The sequence below is a fragment of the Corylus avellana genome, chromosome 5, assembly GCF_965113065.1.
Source record: "Corylus avellana chromosome 5, dhCorAvel1.hap1.2, whole genome shotgun sequence".
Classification (NCBI taxonomy): Eukaryota; Viridiplantae; Streptophyta; class Magnoliopsida; order Fagales; family Betulaceae; genus Corylus; species Corylus avellana.
In genome coordinates, this window is record NC_142494.1 from 12,984,165 (window position 1) to 13,005,593 (window position 21,429).

At 37.5% G+C, this 21,429-nt stretch overlaps 1 protein-coding gene across 1 annotated transcript; it reads left to right on the top strand.

Annotated features, from left to right (window-relative positions):
* The first annotated feature begins 4,930 nt into the window (after positions 1-4,930).
* Positions 4,931-21,063, top strand: ACD32.1 (alpha-crystallin domain 32.1). The gene is made up of 8 exons (XM_088516908.1): positions 4,931-5,255; positions 8,605-8,718; positions 8,815-8,853; positions 12,623-12,736; positions 12,833-13,079; positions 18,678-18,792; positions 19,102-19,239; positions 20,670-21,063. Exons 1-8 carry the CDS (start codon positions 5,163-5,165, stop codon positions 20,704-20,706), a joined length of 897 nt encoding a protein of 298 aa, XP_088373034.1. The 5' UTR covers positions 4,931-5,162; the 3' UTR covers positions 20,707-21,063.
* Positions 21,064-21,429: the final 366 nt, after the last annotated feature.

The following is a 21,429-nucleotide window of genomic DNA, read 5'->3' on the forward strand; positions in this document are numbered from 1 at the left end:
ATCTCAAGATGATTAGGTACTGGCATTCTATGAGGGTTTAAATGATCCTAACAACAGTCTTGTAGATTTAGCTATGGTGGCATGTTGATGGAGAAAAGCAGCGAGGAAGCCATATAAACTCTTTGAGACCTTAAATGAGAACTCCCAACAATTCTGATCTAAAGGGAGACAAGGACTCAAAGGAAAAGTTATATATGAAGAGAGCACCAATGGTGGAATTCAGGCTCGAATGGTTGTCATGGAGAAAAAGCTGGACATGCTCGTGAAAGCCATGACTAATCATAGCATTGCTCCTGTTCAACAAGTTACACAAGTCGAGGTATGTGCCATATGTTCCCATATTGACCATACCACTGAGACTTGTCCCATGTCTTCAATTGCAGATCAAGAGTCATCTCCCATCAATTGGCCTCAACAATACCAAGAGGAGCCATCTCCGCAGTTCTACGGTCAGTCATATTCCTTTCTTAGCCATAGTGAAGCCAATATGTAACTGTTGGAATACACTGCCAAGTTAGAAGCATACCAAGAAGAGGAGTCATCTCCCATCAATTGGTCTCAACACTACCAAGAAGAAGAGTCACCTCCCATCTATTGGCCCCAACAATACCAAGAAGAAGAATGTCAAATTCAATTATTGGCCAACCCTGATAGACACTACATGGAAGATGAATGCACTTACTATCATGAGCAAGAGATCAACACATTGAGGAATGAAGAAGTATTTTAAATTCAAGTGGAAGAGAGGAAGGAGGGGCAAACTGAGGTTCCACAAGAACCACATCGGGAAAAGAATAAAGCACTGAGACTTCTTCAACATCAACTCCTATTCCCGAATTACCAAGAGTTCAAGAGAGAAGTCTGTTGGGGTTATGTGATGAGCAAATTGAGGGCATCAAGATAGAAAAGTTGCCTGAGTATTCTTCTTATTTTATTCTGGTTCATGATTCCCTTCCGGATGAGAAACTGTTTAAGAAGACTTAGAATGGTCTACCCCGATCTATAGATATTTGGAATCACCCTACAATAGGAAGAATTCATTATCTTTGGTGCAAGAGAACAAAAGACTGGTACTTTAAGTTTAAAAGGGGACAACAGTCTGGCTGAAGACGTTAAACTTAGCGTTCATGGGAGGCACACCATAGCATATCCTTTGTATTTTATGTTTGTTTTTCCTTTTATTTTTCTGTTGTTTATATTTAGTTTTCTTTTTGTTTTCCGTTGTTATTTTAGTGTTTTGTTTTTCAGGAACAAGTGTGCTCGCATTCAAGTTTGGGGGTATGCTATGAGCCATACTTATTCCAGCTATGTTTTCTCATCTCCCTGATATGATCTTTCCTTTGTATATACACATTGGGGACAATGTGTAATTTAAGTTTGAGGGCATGAGAGTCATTTACACACACTTTGTCCCATTTAACTTGCTTAAAAAAAAAAAAAAATGCATGTTCATGTTTGTCTTAAAATTTTGGTTGATCAGAAAAAATTATGATTTGATTTCATTAGTAAACTTAAAATTTTAAACACATGATCTGATGATAGAGTTTTTCAGTTTGGTTTCTTTAGGCATCTGAGAATTCTCCTGTTTGATTTGATATGACACAAGAACATTAGCACATAGTATGTGGGGTATGATATGAGAGTCTAATGTGTATGTTTTAATGTCTTGGGTGAAACTGGATGACTTATTAGTTGGATACTTTGACATAATTTTAAAAAAATAATAATAAAAAAAAAAGAATAATAATTGATCATTGATAAGATTTTCACTAAGTAACTGGACCTCTTGCATCGTTAAGCAATGAGTATTCATGTCAAAAAATGAAGAATTTTGATTTGATTAATGTCATGGTTAGTTTGGTTTCGTAGCCATTTTGACTTGAGTTAGTAAGTCCTTAGGGGTGTCTGTACACCTAATGCCCTAAAACCATCTGGTTTGGGAGTCATTGTCTCAACACTCGGTACATGGGTCAATTAGAAAGCTTAAGGGAACTAAACATTGCACAGCTTGACCAAGAATAAAAAAATAAATTAAAAAAAAAAAAAAAAGTTATGCCATAATTGTTCATTTTGATGAGAATTTCAGTGAAATTTAAGATATTGAGACATTGCACCTTGGAATTACTTGGAAGCTTCATATTTTTGTGCTAATTCACTTTACACTGTTTCGAACTTGTGATGCTTTAGCTTGTCTTTTGTAAGTGATTAGACTTTAAAATTCCAATTCATTGTGAAGATGGAGTTTATCTTTTTAAGCTTGCTAATGAATGAAAATCATGGTTTGAGAGATACTTCATTTTTTGGATAACATGAACTTTGCATAATGCCTGTGGGTAACATTCCCGGAAAACCCTCACGAGACTTCACTCGTCCTCTAGGGAATGCCTAGGGGTTTAAAAGACGTGTTGCATACGCTAAATGTAATCGTACATCTCATGAAAGATGGATTTATATTTTTTCTTTTCAGTTTTTCATTTTGTTTTTAGTTTCGTATTGCTAAGGGACTAGCAATATGTAAGTTTGGGGGTGTGATAAGTGCTAAAATATTCATATTTTAGCCCATTAATTTACATTTGTTAATTTTTTAGATTTGTTAGTTTGTACAATTTTACTTCCTTTTTGTGTTTTATGTCTTTTTATAGGTTTTTGAGGAAAATGAAGCAATTTTGGAAGTATCGGGCTTAAAGAAAAAATTTGGGAAAAGGCTAGAAGTCTTGGATCAAGAGGAAGCACCCAGATGTAGTGCGCTCAAGCGCGCTACACCTAGGCTCAAGCGCATATGCGCTTGAGCGTCCATCACCAGAGATCAATCGCAGGTGTGCGATCGAGCACACAAAGCCTGCGATCAAGCACACTTGGGCGCCGGATAAAAGTCAGATGCGGCAAAACTCCTTTTCCTTCCCAAACTAGGTTTTCCAAGTCCTAGTTGAACTAGGACTTTAAACCTACAATTGTTTTAGGATTACTAGGGTTTTTAGGACTCTCCTAAGCTCTATAAATAGACCTCTAAGCCTCAAAACTCAAGACACCATTCAATAGACAACTTTGGAGAGGAGAATTTGGAGGTTACTTTTAGGAGCAGTTTTCGATTCTTTCTTTTCCCTTTATTTTAATTATGTGTAACTAAATACTTTAGTAGGGCTATATTAAAGCCCTAATTATGTTTCTTTAATATTTCAATATTGGTGCCTTTGTGATAATCATATTGTGATGCCTAACTTGATTAATTTCTGTTTTATCGAATTCCTCATATGAATGTGCCTAATCAACATATGCATATGGTATGAATTAGTTATTTAAGTCAATTTGGATGATTGAGTCTTGGGCTTAATAGAGTGACAAAAGAATCTCCTCACAGGTTCTTGGGTTAATCAACATGGGGAACCGTGATTTGACATCCATGCCCTAGGCCTCATGTATTTGTCGATTTCCATAGATTTATGATTTCTTAAAGAACAATTTAGTAGATACACATGCTAAATCCTTTAAGAAAGAAAAGAATTAAAGTAGACACTCATGTCTAATTTGTTGCTTAGGGAGATCAATAGCTTAAGGAGTAGACACTCATGCCCTTAGGTTGGCAAACATTAGGTATTCATAATATGATTGGAACATTGGCATATTGTTATATTATTGAGCATGATTAGTGGCAGATATCAAAGCCTACCTTTTCATTTATCTTTATTTATTTTCATAATATCAATTTCGTGATAAAGTTGATATTTTAGTTTAGAAAATAAATCCTAAGCAAAATCAATAATCCCCGTAGGAATGATCTCGTACTTGCACCCTATACTATTGTTTTGATCTTGTGCACTTGCGAGTTAAAATATAGTAAATATTATTAATTTAGGTAATATTTGTCACAACATTTACTTTTTATCTCCCTTAAAATTTCATCAAAAATTTGATGGAACGCCACGTTAGCACCTAGCATGGTTTGACACGTGTCCATATAATTAGTTAAAAAAATAACAATTTTTTTAAAAAAAAAAAAATAAAAAACACTAAAAAACATTAAAAAATTATATTTATTTAATTAATTTTTTTTAAAAAAAATTTGGGTGTTGCTTCTTTGGCCATTTGGGGGTGGCTGGCCACCCCTTTTCGCTATGGGGGTGGTTCGGCCACCCCAAGGGCTCTTGGGGGTTCTTGAACTACCATCAAGGGCCAATTGAAAATTAAAAAAAAAATTTGCCGAAAAGCCCTTGGGGGTGGCCAAACCTCCCCCATGGCCAAAGTGGGTGGCCAGCCACCCCTAAATGGCCAAAAACCACCCCCAAATTTTATTTTCATTTGTTTAATTTAATTAAATATAATTTTTATAGTGTTTTTAATTTTTAAAAAAATTATTCTTTTTTAATTAATTATATGGACACGCATCAAATTGTGATTAGTGTTGATGTGGCGTTCTGTCAAATTTTAGACAAAATTTTAACGGAGGGACTATCTCCGTCTTTAGGCGAGCTAGATGGACCTTTTGTGATAAAAGATAAATTCTATGAGTAAAAAATAATAAAGATGTTAAACCACAAAAGTGAATAAGGTATTGAACCCTAAAAAGTAATTTTTTATCAAATATTTGTTATGCAAAATTGTAATTTTGGTTTAAATTCATGCATTTTCAAATAAGCATCCCATTGCCTTCTTATAGAAATCCTAGATTTTTATTTTATTTTAGATTAAGTAATTTTTAAATCGCAATACCAAATACATTTTATAATATTTTTTTAAAATACAGATTATTTGTATGAGCAATCCACCCATTAGGAATATATTTCCGATGGAACTGTTATTTCTCCATTTTTGGATAAAAACCATTTTTTTTAATTTTTTAATTTTTTTTTCTCCTGCCTATTGAACCCTTGAAAAAATAAAAGCCTAGAAAAGCAAACAACCGCATCATTTTCCAATGCTGAAAAATCTTCAAAGGGGTTGTGATTCTTGTGAAGTCTTCGATAACCTCAACGTGGCATCCAATTTATCATCCAAAAGATAGTTCACACCCCCATATATATATATATATATATATATATATATATATATATATAATCTCCCAACTACTCGCCCACTCCACTTAAAACTTCATCTACCTCTCCAACATCCCTTCGCCAAGCAATAATCCCACTTCCAGTGAAGTTGAGAAACGGAGAAAAAAGAAAATGGAGAGTCAAGTTGCGAGACGCAGAATCGACATGATTGCAGCTCACTTCGCACCCACTGATGATATCTCTGTCACCAATATCCTCCCCATGGTATAATTTCATCCCCGTGTTTGTTTCCCAATAAAATCTAAACAAAATTAAACTTCCAATCTTAGACTCTCAAGCTGTTTGTTTCAAATGAAAAATTATAGGCAATATTTGTTGTTTTTGCTCAGCAAAATCAGAGCAATAGCGATTACTGCGATTGTTGATAAGAAATTATCAACTAGTTATGCTGTTTATTATTATTATTTTTTTGTCTCTGTTCATTTTTTTTTCAGATATATAAGTAAAAGAAATCAGGTCATGCATGCAATTTTATCAGTGACATCCGTTTTATCTGCTTAGATACTTAATAGCAAATTTCAGTTTAAGGCTTTAATTTTGTAAGTTTCATTGTGGAAATTTTCTAGTTATCGAGAATGAATTTAGTCGTTTAGTACTTCTAAAATCAAGAAAGGTATATCCAAAGTTCTAGCCAAACAGATTATATTAGTGTTTTTTTAGTTGTAGAGGACCCAAAGTTCTAGCCAAACAGAATTTCAGTTTAATTCTTTTTCAGCTGAATGGTTTTAATTTGGAGCAATATATTGGAAACTAGAACCTGTGCCCTGCATCTGAGGTTTCATTATAAGAAAAATTGTTCTTGAGACACAGAATAATTAAGATTCCACAAAATACAAAGTTGATATTTATCAAAAGATCATTTCAATGTTCTCATAACTTTGACTTGTGAGAGAATGAAAACCATATGCCTGGCTTAGATAATCAATCTCAACACTTTTCTCCGTGGTAAAGGCTTACATAAGTGGAAGCTAATGCCTCACAAATCGAACAAAGTGTGTCATAGATGATTCAAAAGCCAATAGAACAAGATCATCCACCGTGGTAAAGGCTTACATAAGTGGAAGCTAATGCCTCACAAATCGAACAAAGTGTGTCATAGATGATTCAAAAGCCAATAGAACAAGATCATCCAGAAGATCATAAAAAATTACAAAGTCTTCTTCCAACAGATCAACAAATTTGTTAATCAATCTTGATTGTTGACCTATATAACATTGTTGAAATTCTATGAGCATTGTTGAATTTCTATGAGTATCTAATAAAAGACCACAAAATTCAGCTTATTTCCTCTTGTCTACACTTGGGATTAGGCTTAGCCCACTTTAATAGGGATTTTCCATATTGGGGTCCGCTATTGAGTGCTTTCTTATAGTTGTGTCTATCATCCATGTACTCGTGACGGAGAGAAGGAAGGGATAACATAAGTGTAGTATTGTCATTGAGTTTTTCAGTAATTTGGAGCTTATGCATCAGTTGGTCTTAATTCTTTAAGTGAAAGAACATTGTGTTAGTCTTTTAAGTGAGCTCTTGATATAATATGTTTGTATAACACTTTATTAAAAATCTTATGTCTATGGGTCTGGGCATACTTGTGTTATATCAATCACTTAGTCTTGTGATTACTGTATGCCGTGCAAAAAGACCACAATTATGATAAATAATACAAAAAATACACAGTAGAACACCAAAATTTACGTTCTTCCTCAATGTGGGATACGTTTGCAGGTAGAGACGATCACGAAGAAATTCACTAACCAAATATGAAATACAAAAATAGTAATAAGTATAAGGGGAATAATGTCATAGGTAAGTAGTCATGATCTAAGTCATGATCTACAAATGATGAAGAATCTTGGTTAGATGTAAAAGCTTTAGAGTGTTATTATTGTCATAAGAAAGGGCACTACATAAGATTTTATAGGGTATTGAAGCAGGATTTTGAAGACAAAGAATTAAAAAAGTTTCGTAGATTAAGTCAGTATTGTCAATGAAGAGTTTGATGATGGTGAGGTTAGCATAGATCTTCTCTCAGTTTCTTTAGGCATAGATTTTCTTATAGATTCTTAAATTTTGTATTCTGCTTGCTCATTTCGTATGTGTCTAATAGGTAGTGCTTTAAAATGTTTAAATCCCGTATTGTTGGTATTGTTTTGATGGGTAATGATAAAAGTCAGGATATTTGATGGGGACTGTGAGAACTACTATTAATGTCAGATATGTTTCATGCTTTCGTGGTTGTGAAAGGTCAGAAAATTGGCAATTTGTATAAGTTACTTGAGAGCATTGTGGAGTTGCAACATCCACTTTGGCAGAATTAGATTTTGATGATACAATTTTGAGGCACATGCGGCTTGTCAATTTAGCCGAGCATTGTATGTTTTGAGCTTTACAAACAGAATTTGTTGAAAGGTGTAAAGTCATGAAATTGGAATTCTACAAGTAAAATGTGTATGGGAAGCAACGAAGAGTCAATTTTAAAGTGGCGTTTAATGTTTGGGGACCAATGACAATATCTTCAAATGGAGGTGCATATTATTTGTCACTTTCATTGATAATTTTTTAAGAAAGGTTTGGGTTCATTTTATGAAGTACAAGTAAGAGGTTTTACCTTTTTTTTGGCACAAACTAGGTCTTTTGGGCCCTCCACTTACAGGTAGACACATCAGCGTACAACACTAAAAGGACGTAAGATGAAAACACAAAAGTACAGTTTCGTTATAGAAAAGCTTACAAAAAGGGGATTTTTGGCTGGTGTAAACACCACCACAGTGGCCTTAGCAAACCTTTTTTTAACTCAAATCTTTTGTGTGGTAACGAAACTTGGAGACTAAAGAAATCAAGGCAAAAGAAGTGGTTGGTGGAGGTGCAGTTGAAAAAGTAGACGCCAAATGAGGAGCCACTGGAAAAGAAGCGGTTGGAGGGGGAACAGCCAGAAAAGAATTGGTTGGTGGAGGAGCCGGAGATATTTTGTCAATCCATGGAGAGAATAGGGTGAGATCTGGTGTTTTTATCTTAAGCCTTTTTGGTGCTCTACTAAGTGGAGGGCACAAAGGACCTGGTTTGTGCCAGGTCTCTATATAAGTTATTCTCCTCTTTTTTGCAAGCAAAATTGAGTGTGCAACTACCCTTCCAATTGAGTACGCAACTACCTTTCCAACTACCAACTTGGTAAATTCGAGTCAATCATGTCAACACTATCAGATTACCTCTCAGTTAGGCATTGGTACCTCTTGCAGTTAATGTTTTTCAAGCTCAACCACAACCCCCCCCCCCCCCCACAATAAAAATGATGACTTTGTATTATGTGAACGAAATGATCAGCACATGAACAAATGAGATTACTCGTAATGTGAACAATATCTGTGCTATTATTCTAGCATCCTACATGTTATTACTCTGTGTGTGTGTAATATATGTGCTATTATTCTATCATCTTACATGTTATTACTCTGTGTGTGTGTGTGTGTGAATCTTGTGTACCAAGAATGAGTTTCTTTGTTTTTCCAATTTTTGGTTACACTCTTTATTTATCCATTTGCCTTTCTTGTCTCAGAACTGCAGCAGCAGTTTGAACTCTGTGATCCGGAGGTGTGATAATAGAATGGAATTTGCACGGCAAGGATCTGCTTCTCAAGCTTACTTCATGAGGCAGGCTACCATCGAAGAGGTGTTAACAATTTTCTTACAGTCCACATTATTGTCTTATACTTCCAGGGAACTGATTTGTAGTTGATTTTTGTGTTTTTTTCAAATATTCTGCCAGGGTGACTCAGCTCAGTCTGGTGTGCGACACAAAGTGCAGGTAGATTGATAAGTATATTGATATTAGAATATAAGCAATTTTTATTTTTTAAATTTTATACACTTGATGTGAAATACAAAATGCATAAAACCTGGATATGTACCTGTTGCCACCAACCTGCATATGCTATTCCTCCTTCCTATGATCTTTTTCAAAATGAATTAGTAAATTGCATAATGCATATAACTTTCTCACTTTCCAGTTCCTGCCTGCTCATGGATTTAACTTAAGAGTAATGCTACACTTGCAACCCTTTTACAACTTGTGACACATGTTAACATGAGATTCAGTTCACGTTAAAAAAAAAAAAAAATTTAATGCTCTTCAATCATATTTTGACAAGTCAGCAAGTTATTAAAAAGTTGTAGTTCTAGCATTTCTCTTAACGTAATTAGAACTCTCTTTATAAAAAAAGAGATATTTTTATTTTGCTTTGTACTCATAATACAGTTTTCCATTAGCCAGCCATGGAAAAGGCAAGAGGGTGTAGGGTTCTTTGTGGGTTTTGGGTTGTTGGATTTTTTGTTTTTGTTTTTTTGTTTTCTGTGTTATGAGGAAACAACTTGTTTACTTTGAATGAAATTATTCTTCTTCCATCTTCATAACATTAGGCATTACTAAACCATTTGAATTAGGACTAATCTCTAAGAGTTGGTTGTTATCTTATCATAGTTTAATTAAAATAATGTGGCGTTCCATATCGCCTGGGTATGGAGATGGAGATATGCTTATATGTATACTTACACCCTTCATGACAACAACGCGTTTTAAAGCTGTGATGATCATGATCCCATTAGAACTCTGCAATTAAGTGAACTTATGCGAAAGTAGTACCAGGATGAGTGACCTCCTGGGAAGTCTAGTTTGTGGGAGTTAAAAGCGGATAATATTGTGTGTCAATGGGGTGGGGTGCTACAAATGGTATCAGAGCCATTCCCAACCTGAGATGGGGAAAGCGTGCACAAGCCCATAAGGGTTGTTAGCGCCCTCGTTGGGACGTCAAGAATGGGCTAATCCCATGAGGGTTGCTAGCGAGGAAGCTGGGTCCCAAGAGAGGGTGATTGTGGCGGCCCACATTGCCTGGGTATGGAGATGGAGATGTGCTTATATATATACTTATACCCTTCATGACAACAACCCATTTTAAAGCTATAATATTCTATATCTCATCAGAACTCTACAGCTAAGCGAGCTTATGCAAGAGTAGTACTAGGATGGGTGACCTCTTGGGAAGTCTAGTTCAGTGGAGCTAAAAGCGGACAATATTGTGCGTCAATTAGGTGGGGTGCTACAAATAATTACTAAATATTAGTGGCGTATATTTCTCTTTTTGGATGAAAAATCGTTTCCTAGTGAGTGACCCCTTAAAAAAATAATAGCCAAGAAAAGCAAGCAACCCCATAGGGTTGTGCAGATCTTTGGCCTTCCAATTGCCAACATGGTTCTGACCCCGCACGGGTTAGCTTTTGATGGCTGGCAGAGGCCGAGTCCTGCTTTGGTTTCCAATGAAAGTCAAAGGTCGGGACAGGTAGGTTTTCGTTTCCAATAAATTTGGACCCACCCGAATGATTTTTTTTAAAAAAAAATATATAATTAATAATATGACATCATTTTACATTTCGTGATTTTTTTAAAAGGGAAATGGCGTCATTTTGAACGTTATAAATTCTCACACAGCAAACCTTAAATCACTTAATCGTGTCGTTCAAGACTGTCTTTGTCTCTCTTGTGTATTTTTATGTTTTATCATCTATGCCACGCCGTCGTCCACATTCTTCACATCAACACGTGGGGCTTTACTTTATTTTTCATCATCGTCATCATTGTCATCATCATCATCATCTTTTTCTTCTTCTAAGATTTGTGCAGTCTTTGTGGGATTGGGTAGGGAGGCCGGTTTTCCTGTGTCTTCGTCTTCGTCGGATCTCTTCCGACTATTCGCCCGACTCCACCTATTTCGATGCTGACAGAGGCAGAATGAGAAATCGATTCCGATGCTCACCCCTACATCCCCATTATCCAATTTTGAAAGATCTTCCGGGGCAGCTCCCCTCCTGTTATTATCCTCTTGTTTGCTCCCATTCTTCTTTGGATATGAGCCATAAGTAAGCATCCAAAGGTAAATAAATAGCCATGTCAACTAGCCACCATTATGTAGAGATGTTAAGAAACTTTTAGAAATCAACCAGTTTCTTCCTCTCGCTTTTTCAATCCCCATTCTCCAACTGTCAGAATTTTTCCTTTGACTCAATAAAAAATCTATATGAGTCTTCCACCTGATTGTGTAAAAGGGAGGAGAACAAGAGAGGTCAAGTTAGAGTGGAAGCCAAATGACAGGCTAGAAAATTTGAGATCACCTGGGCCGAAAATAGGGTCATTGCCTTGCTTTTGTATTGCCAGATTTGAAGAACCACTGTTTTTTCCTCATTTACCGATTCTTCTCTCTTTAAGTTTTTCTAAGTAAAATTCTATTTCGAATATTTTTGGTCATTAAAAAATGAGTGAAAAGGAAAGGAAAATATTCTATGATTTTGACAAAATCAACTGTTTGTTTGTTTGTTTAGATTTTTCGGTAATTCCAGTTATGTATTTCCGAAAGTAAAAGTGAATGGAATCTAGACACAAGTATTATTAAGTTCCATCTGATATCAAATCTGTCTTTTTTTAAGTTAAAAAACTCAACAAAATTAGCCAACTAGAAATGCAAACCACACACACTACAAACATCCGCAACTCTAAAGTCAAAGGTCAAATACACGATGAACCGCTACGCTACTGCCCATGCGATGGTAGTTGGGGGGAGAGGTGAGGGGGAGAAGATGAAGATGAAAAAGAAAAACGCTAATCTAAGAGTAAGGAAAAGCTTAACTGGATTTTGGGTTTGGGGACAAACTCTGTGATTTTTTTCTTTTTTCCTTTTTTGTTTTCTTTGGTTTTCAGATTAAGTTGTGTAGGATTTTGTTTTGAACAAATCAAGGGTTTGTTTTCCTTTCCCTCAAATTTTTCTGAAAAACCAAAAAGTAATTCGTTCTCTCTGCTCTCTCTATATATTTCATTAACAGAAGAGTTGAATCGACAATAAAAGCCCTATGAAGCTTGACTATTCCCAGTGATTGGCTTTGGGCCTTTCTTGTGCTACTTAGGTGGAGGGCGAAGAAGATCTCCTTCTAGGGGCCCAAATTGTCAGTGAGATACAACTCTGGAGGAATGTAGTGGTATATCTACTACAGCTAGATCCTCGTTTGTCCATTTTTTCTATGTGGCTCACTCCCATTTAAAAACAAGAGAAAACAAGAGACTCCCTATACAGGAGGGGAACCTCTCCCAAATCTTCTAAGAGGTTGTCAAGATGGTTCAAAGTCTTCAATAATCTCCATAAGTATCTCACACTGATATTTCCTCTGCCACATGGAATCCAATATATCTTCCAAAAGATAATTGACACCCCATGTATATCTTTCTTGCTCCAAAAATATCTCTCATTCACAATGTTAAACTATTAAATGATAATATTCACCATTTTCCTATTCACTTAAGCTTTTAGGATAAGTGGTGATTTAATATGACATAAATTTCAATATTACTTATGGAGGAAGAGTTTGAAGAGAGTGTTAAAATATTAATTAAATGAATAAATTTATTTTCTATCCGCTTAAAGTTTTGAGATAAGTAGTGATTTTAACACATACTAACTACTCTTCCACTTAAAACGTCATCAACAATTTTCGGTTACAGTCCCTTGATTTATCCACTGTCTTTCTTGTCTCAGAACTACAGTAGCATTTTAAACTCTGTGATCCAAAGGCGTGATAATAGAATGCATTTTGCACGGCAAGGATCTGCTTCTCAAGCTTATTTCATGAGGCAGGCTACCATTGAGGAGGTGTTTACAATTTCTTACACTCCACTTTTTTCTCTAATAAATTTTCAAGGAACTGATTCTGTCATTGCTCTTTGTGTTATTAAAATATTCTGCCAGGGCAGTTCAGCTCCATCTGGTGTGCCTCACAAATCCTCTGGTTATGAGAGATCTTGTAGAGGTTTTGAAGCACCATTATTTTCTAGACCTGTAAGAAAAGAACCAAACTTGGCAAATAGCCTACCTATGGTGCAAGGTTGTGTGTTTACCATGCCTCAGCCTCCTAAGTTTGCTCAACCGAGCACAAGAACAAACGGAAGAAAGCAGTTGCATTCCAAGAAGAAAATACTCTCCTCTCAATCTGATGGTTAGTAGCTTTCGATCTCTATATGCACGCGCATCTAATGTTTGGTTTCAAAATTTCTAACTCGATCTTTTCTTGTTTTCGTTTATGTAAATATGGTGCATCTATTAATTGACTTGTGAAATATGCAGCAGAGAGATATTGTTTCCTGCTTGTTTCTTTTGGAGATGAGCAGGTTGGAAATCAGTGGTAAAGACTGATTTTCAAATCCATTCTGTTTTCCCACTAAATCATTAGCTTCATTTTGACCTAAGAAAAGAGCGCGTAGCAGTACTTAATGTTTAAACAAACATCTCTTTGGCTCCTGTAATCCCTTGTCCCCTGCTTTCTTGTTGTTGGGCAACTCTCTATCGGGAGGGACATCATGGTGGATCCCCCCTTCTGTAATCCTTGTCCAGTTCGTTGTTGATCTCTGCTTACTTTAAACCTTCTAGTGTAGCCCAAGTTTTACCTTGCTCGCTTCTCTGCTGGCTGCTTCTATCAAACTGCTGACCTATTTTTCAGGACTTCCATTAGACCAGGCTTTTTTGCCCATTTTCATTTATACTGCACTTGCTAGAGCTGTACCTGCTTGGCTTTTGATGCTGTTGACCTACCCATATTGATTTTCTTTGCTTCTTCTGTGTATTTTTTTCCTGGTTTCTCTTGTATTTATTTTTTCTTAGTTTTGATGTAATATTTATCTTACCCCAAAACAAAAAAAAATGCATCTCTTTTGCTTTAATTTTTTTTTTTTTTTAGTTCATAGATCTGTATATTTTGTAAAGTTAAAAGCTTTGGAGAAAAGCTTGATTGCTTTCTCTAATATAAAAAACATGCAAGTAGAATTTTTTTAATTTTTTTTTTTTTATATAAGTAATAACCAGTCTTATTAAAAGCGTAAGGCACCCCTAATCAAACAGGGAGTATACAAAAAGATAACCTAACTAGAAAAAGAAAAGCAAGCAAGGAAATTGACGTAGCGGAAGACTAAGGTAACTAATCAAAGAGCAGAGTCTTCGTTTTCTACCCAAAAGATAAAACAAGCCCGCAGGCTAAGAGAAAAATAAAACTCCGCAGAGTATTTGAGAGAGAATTATCTGATTTGATAATAATTTAATGAGTTTATTTTTACATAATAAGCAAGCCTATTTATAGAAGAGAAATACTTGTAGAGAAAGTAAAAAGTAAATCTAATCCTAGTAGAGAAAGTAAATCTAATCCTAGTAGGAAAGTAAACATAATCCTATAGTAATAGTAAACCTAATCCTAATAAGGAAAGGAAAATAATTAATGCACATTTAACCCTATTAAAGAAAGGAAATAAAGTCTTAATAAAATAAAAATAAATCCTAATATAAAATTGACAATCAACGGGAATCGTGACAATCTTTCCTTTTGTACTTCTATTGTCTGAGAATGGATAAAATTCTGATCAAGCGGCGCTGCTTCAATATTATTTTTGATATTTTTTTTTATTTTCGTTTTTACCAAAAATAAAGGTAAATATCGTCCTACATCAGAAATCATCATAACTAATCGACAACTGGGACAAATGTGCTACAGTTCAAAGATACAAAGTATAAAAGTAAGAGGATAAAATGTCCTCCAAAGACTTCTCCAAGTCCTCAAAGCACCTATTATTCATTTCCTGCCATAAGCACCAAAAGAGGCACGTAGGCACCATCTTCCAGACTACAGCACTCCCCCACCTCCCAGAAGACCGCCAACAGGTAGCAAATCAAAAATCTTCTAGGCATCACCCAGGCTATCCCAAAGAGACTAAAGATGGCATACCACAAAGCCGAAGCAATCTCACAATGAAGAAGGAGATGATCCACTGTCTCCTCGCTTTTCTTGCACATGCAACATTTGTTTATCACAATAACGTGACGCTTCCTGAGATTATCCAAGGTCAAAAATTTACCCAACATAGCTGACCATACAAAAAAGACCAATCTCGGAGTAGCCTGCGTCTGCCACACACTCTTCCAAGGGAAGCTCCTACCTTCATTACAAGCCAAAGAATAGAAGAGGGCCTTGACCTTGAAGAGACCCCTTTTGGAAGAGATCCACCACAATTTATCTTTACATCCTTGTCTCACTCTAATTGAATGCAACACCTGGAGAAAGGATGCAGAGACTTCCAATTCCCAATCATGTGCCTCTCTTGTGAAACTCACATTCCACTGATTTGAACCTCACAAAACCTCCATATTATCTACAACAGAGGCATTCTATACACAAGCAATACCAAATAAAACTGGAAACGTTACTTATCAAAAGAAATAAAACTGGAAAGGCTACCTTGAGAACCGTATGTCCACACCACAAGTCATGCCAAAAGCTTATCCTAGTCCCATCCCCCACCACATGTCTAGTAAAGCCTTTGAAAGTCTCCCACCCTTTCCTAATATTCTTCCACAACCCCACCCAAAGGCTCCTCCCGGCTCAAGAGAGCACCACCCACCCCATAAGCTCACATACTTCGAGTCTACCACCACTCTCCACCAAGCATCTCTCTCAATCCCGTAGCGCCACAACCATTTCCCTAAAAGTGCGCGATCGAACACCATTAAATTTTTGATACCCAAATTGCCCTCCTTGATTGGAGTGCAAACTTGCGCCCAATTCACCAAGTGAAACTTGAACTCTTCACCTATATCACCCGATAAAAAATTGCGTTGTAACTTCTCGATGTGTTTAGCAACACTCATTGGTATAGGAAAGAGAGACAGATAATATGTGGGCAAATTACCGCTGCTCGAATTGGCTACCATTGCGTTGTTGTGGCGTTCCTCCAAAAAAGTCAACAGGGCCAGCAATTGCAATTTATGTCTCACATATGATATCCCCACAATAGGATAAATCTCACTTGCACACTGTGTAACCCAATCCGAGTAGCCCGACACACCCCCTGCAATGGTAGCATAAGAATTTAGAGGGGCATACCTATCATCACCAAAGCCCCCTACCTCCTCTTCCTCCCTGCATCTTCGTCCCAACCCATTAATAGCCTCCTCCTTCGTCTCTGCAAATTCAGAGGACCCAAGCCTACTGCTGGTAGGAACATAGACGAGGGGAGCAACCTACAAGCAAGTCAACATTAAGCACTATATCGAAGATCCCAAATTACCCAGCCCCTCACTACCATGTTCTCCATCCCGGTTCATCACCTGATAGGATTCCACGTAGGACTCGTCATACACATCAGCCGAATCCACATTATTTGGTCATGGAGATGGATAAGGAGAACCAACATGAAGATCATGGGCAGTAGTGGTGTTTGCCATGGGCATGATGTGCAATGTGGCTTGGGTAATGGGGTTAGTGTTAGTGTTATCTTATAATAGGAGTTAGTGGGAAGTTTACTTACTAGGAGGTTATTTAGTATGGGCAGTTATGTGTTGTGGTGTGAGATAGTGTGAGAGAAGTGGTAGTGGTTTAGTTAACTGCTAGTAATAGAGTATTTAATGGTCTTTGTATTATTGTATGAGTATGATGATTTGTGTAGAGTCCTAATTCTGTTGTGGTTCAACTCCCACCCTAAGTGGAGTATTATCTTGTTTATCTTGTTCTGACTAGGACCCACTAGGGGTATTAGAACGTATTATCTTTTTTATGTATTTGTATTGTAGTAGAACTCCAACTATAAGTGGAGATTTGTAACGTGTATATTCAATATATTATATTAAATATTAATTGTGTTTCTATTATCTATTTGGGACTTATCATCACCCCAGAAGACCAAGGCACCACCATTCTGTCCTCAATCACCGGAGATAATCTCTCCCCAATCGTCGGCAAAATTCTTCCTGGTAGACTGTGAGGTGTTTCGTCCTCCTGTAAGTTGCCGGGCTCCTCACCGCTGCTCTGGGTTGCCAAGACCAGCGTCCTCAGAGGTGTTCCGGCCTCCTCTGGAGAGCCCAGATCGCTGGACCCACCAGCCTCCTCATTCATCATAGCCGGCAACATCCCAGCCTCTTTTGGTGTGTCAAGGCCACCGGTCGTCACTCCAGCCAGCAAGACCCCTCGCACCCAGTTGCCTTTAACTGAAACAGCCCCGCCGGTAATCTCTCCGGCGATTCCGTCCTCCTCTGATGAGCCCATGCCTCCAGAAAACCCTCCCGCATTCATCATCGCCGGTATCACCCCACCCTTTTTTGGTAAGCCTAGGCCGCCGGTTTCCCCTCCGGCCAGTGAAGCCTCTTGAACCCAAGTAGCTTGGCCGGAGTTGGTGCCTGTCGATGACGACTCCCCTGGGTCCCCTGCCATGAGCGTTTGCAAGATCGTGCGCTTCTCCATCAACGGGAAAGAGAACTTGGGTCTTCCCCCATATGACCCAGAATGTCTTGGGCCACTGTCCTAGCCCACACCTAGGCCCAAACCAGCCTTAGGCTTGAATTTGGGCACCTTCTTCTTAGCCTTGAACCCCCTCATGGTCCATGGACCTTTACCCGCAACTCTAGCCGCCTTCCCTTTTTGGGCTATATCCTGAAGAACATTAGGGCCCCTGACTCCCTGCCCAAGCCCACTAGTCTCCACATTATTAAGTGCCAGGTCAAGCTTTTCCAATCCCACGTCAATCTCCTCTTTCAGCATACACATCTCCCTTACGTTTAAGAGCTCCAGACTTGCACCAAAATAGGCTTGCCCAGCGTGAATACCAGTGCCATCACGTCCCTTAAGCAGCTCAGGACCGCTGTTCGATGCAGGCAACCTCGCCGGAGGCTGAAGGCTACTCGCCGACGCCCTAGGATGTTCCCCTGTGACTTCCCCCACCTTTAGGTAGCGCTTTCCAGCGTCTACAGCACCTCGAAGTGGCCTCGTCGGAATATAGTTCTTCGTCGGAGCCACCGCTGGTTTGACAAAAACTTTGGCTGGCTTGTTCGTCCCTGCAAAGGACTCTCTCAACCACCTGGGCACCCTAGTTATCGGTTCTGGAAAATAACCAAAGCACTCCTCCGTTGGATTCACCGACAATGCACCACCTCCGCATAACTCCTCATTCGCTTCACCTCCTTGTCCTTCTTGCCCTCACTATCCTCACGAAGAGAAGAATTAGCCAGGCGCACTTCCAAGATGAACCGTTCCCATCCTTGACCATATCTTCCTTCTGGAATGAGGATGGAGCCACTCCTTCTCCTTCCATCAAATTCCTCTACCGTCAAGAAACACCCATGCCTATTAGAATGTTTCTGCGCAATTATTCTTGGATACCCAACTTTTGATTGAACCCAGAAAACCTCAGAAGTTTCCATTGCCATCAGTTCTTCCACTATTCGCACCAACCAAGCTAGTTCAACCTTACGCAGGAAAATGGACCTTTGTTTCCCATTGCTTTTATAAATCCTCACCCCTGAAGCCCCTCCCTTTACCAACAATTCGAATTCTTTGGACTCCACAGACCATATTCTCGAGCCAGCCATGACACTACCCAACCAGCCTAGAACTATTCTCAGCAAGCCCTCACGCGCCTACACTCAAGCAGGGAATGGATGAGAGAAGAGAGCTTTTTAAAAATTGTCAAGGATATGGTTTCTTTGTTCTGATTTTACTTGGAGATGATAATCATTTAGGTTCTTCACATTTCATGGGTTTTTTTTTCTTCGTTTCATTCAGGAATTGAGTGGTCTCCTAGGATGGATGTTGCAGAATCAAGACGCAATTATGTTATGACAGTGGAAATTCCAGGGGTCAATATCAATGACATAAGAGTGGAGGTTGATAACCAAAAGTAAGATATATCTGACGATATTCATTTTATTTTATTTTTACGTATTCAGATTGGAGTAGGACAAGAAGTAACAATATAGATTGAATCAAATAATGAACCTTCAATTTCAAGATTTATTCTGTTGGAGTCATCCCTCAGCACTCTTCAATGGAAAATGACTCATATCATATGCATGATATACTTGTGACATGTTCCTTTTCTTTTTCTTTTTTAATTTAATATAATTTATTTATTTATATATTCTTGAGTTGTCTGGCCTAGTGAAACAATCTTTTAGGTCATTATCTGAGAAGAATGACTCTATGACAGGTTAACCGTTTCGGGTAGACGCTTATCAAATGACTCAATCTCTACGTATCACAAAAGAGAGATCTTACAGGGGCCATACCAGGTCGTGTGGCCGCTTCCTGCAGATGTCAACAAGGACAGTGTTTCAGCGGAGTTTTTGTAAGTTATAGCTTTATAACGATGCGTTCCTCCTACCTGATTTTATGCTTGTAGTTAAGGATGGGCTTCAGAGATAATGCTAAGCCGCAAAATTATATTACATCTGCTCTATGGCATTGCATATCTTCCCACAATTTGGCATATCAGGAAATCGAGTAAATTTGTATTGCTATATAGTTGACGTGGTAGCTTATCTGGTAGGATAGCTTGAAAAATGGAGGCCAATTAGTAATGGTAGCAGTGGAGTGAAGTACGTGTTTTGGTCGTGTAAACACAGTTGTGATGTTGATGATGCTGAAGCTTGCTTCTTTATCAGAATTGAATAAAAAATGGAATTTCTTCATTATAGATATAATACTTTTTCCCTTAATTGGAATCTCAGAAGTAGTACCTAGCTTATAATTATCACGTAGATTTGTATAAATTTTTAGATAATAAATAGAATTATTAGTCAGCTGTGATGGGATTAAACATTGGCCCTACTTTATCTTGTTTTTCTTTTTACCTGGCCAGCCTTGCTTTATCTTGTCAAAAGCGTAATCTTAAACTACATGCATAAAGAGGCTAGCTATGACATTGATCAAGTGAAAAGATATCAACGAATATAGGGGCAAGCCTTTCCTTACTGGGGGAAGGTATTTAAACTGAGAAGTGAAGAGAGCAGGTCATGATGGGCATTCTGAAGCAAGCATTTATAGTCCATATAAAGACCATATATTGAATTTATAGCTTATGAAAAATAAATTATAAAAATATAAGCAAAAAGTCGTGAGAAATTGTATTGGAGAAGCAATGTTGCTTGCATGATGCTAATGAGGAACCTTTAGCTTGTCCAATTGACATGAGTTTTTTAGGCGGAAAGCCTCTAAGAATTCAGATACCAAAGCGATCAGCAGGCAAGGATTTCATAATTTTCTGAGTCGGGTTGAATGGAAGGGCACCCAACCGCACAGCTGGTATTTTTGAATTTATCAGTTTTTTCTGCTGATAATTCATAATTCCTATCATTTTACACGTGGAAACTTAAGCTGGAAATTTTTAATTGTTTTCATTCTGCCTTAACCATATTTTATTCTAATCATATATACTTGAAGTCATGTTGTTCTTCATATAAGCTTAAATTGTTTGTGCAAATATCTATATTGCTTTTCTTAGTGTCTTGGTGATGACCTTGGAATGTGCTAGTTAGTGTGTCGGGGGAGTACCACACAAATGCAAATTAGAATCATGTTTTGTTGACGGTTTCTGGCTTTAGTGAGGGGTTGTGTTATTCTTGTTTGTTATGCAAATCCTTGATATTTCAGAGTTCAAATTTAGCATGATATTGAAGCTTCTGTAAGTAAATAGATGGACTGGCACTGGCAAATTCAGAATGCTAGTATTATTGTCTATACACAAGGTGCTAATCCTCATGGTTTTTGTTGATGCAGGGATGGATTTCTACAAATTACTATTCCTAAATTATAAGATCATTGCTGGGCAGCATATATGCGAACAAATACTTGCTTTCTAAGCAATGTTCATCATCTTGACCATGTGTTGTATGAATGTACCAGTTCAACTCATCTGGCATGTAGTTTATTTAGTTACCATATAAGAAGAGCTGGAAAAAAAAAAAAAAAAAAATTTAAAGAAACCCTAAATAAAGATTAGATCATAATATAATGTATAATTAGGTTTTAATATTATTATGTACTATGGATTGTATTAATAAGTTTTTAATGTGTTAAAACGCTCAAATGTTGGTATGTTATCGTTGTCCTATCTTGTAGCCACTATGGGAATGGTGACTTTTTGATGTGGCAAACATTTTTTATTTTTTTAGCTCTGTACTTGTATTAAGTTTGTGACAACTTGGGCTATAGTATGACTCACAAAATGAGAGAAGATGGCATCACATAAAGATTTGATGCCATGTAGACAATACAATGATATGTTGGGGAAAAAAAATAACAAAACAGAGAAAAGGAATTGTTGGGGCACGAGGGGTGTGATCAAGTTGTGGCTCTTCCCGGCTGGGCCGGGCAACCCATAAAGTTGACCTTTGGATGAGGAAGAGAGGCCTATGCGTTGTCTGTGCATGATAACACATGACAAACGGGGTTAGTGCTTAAAGTGTTTAGGTATTGAAATGATTGCCTTTGCACTACTTTTCTTTGATGCTCAGTGGATTTTTATACACAAATTTGA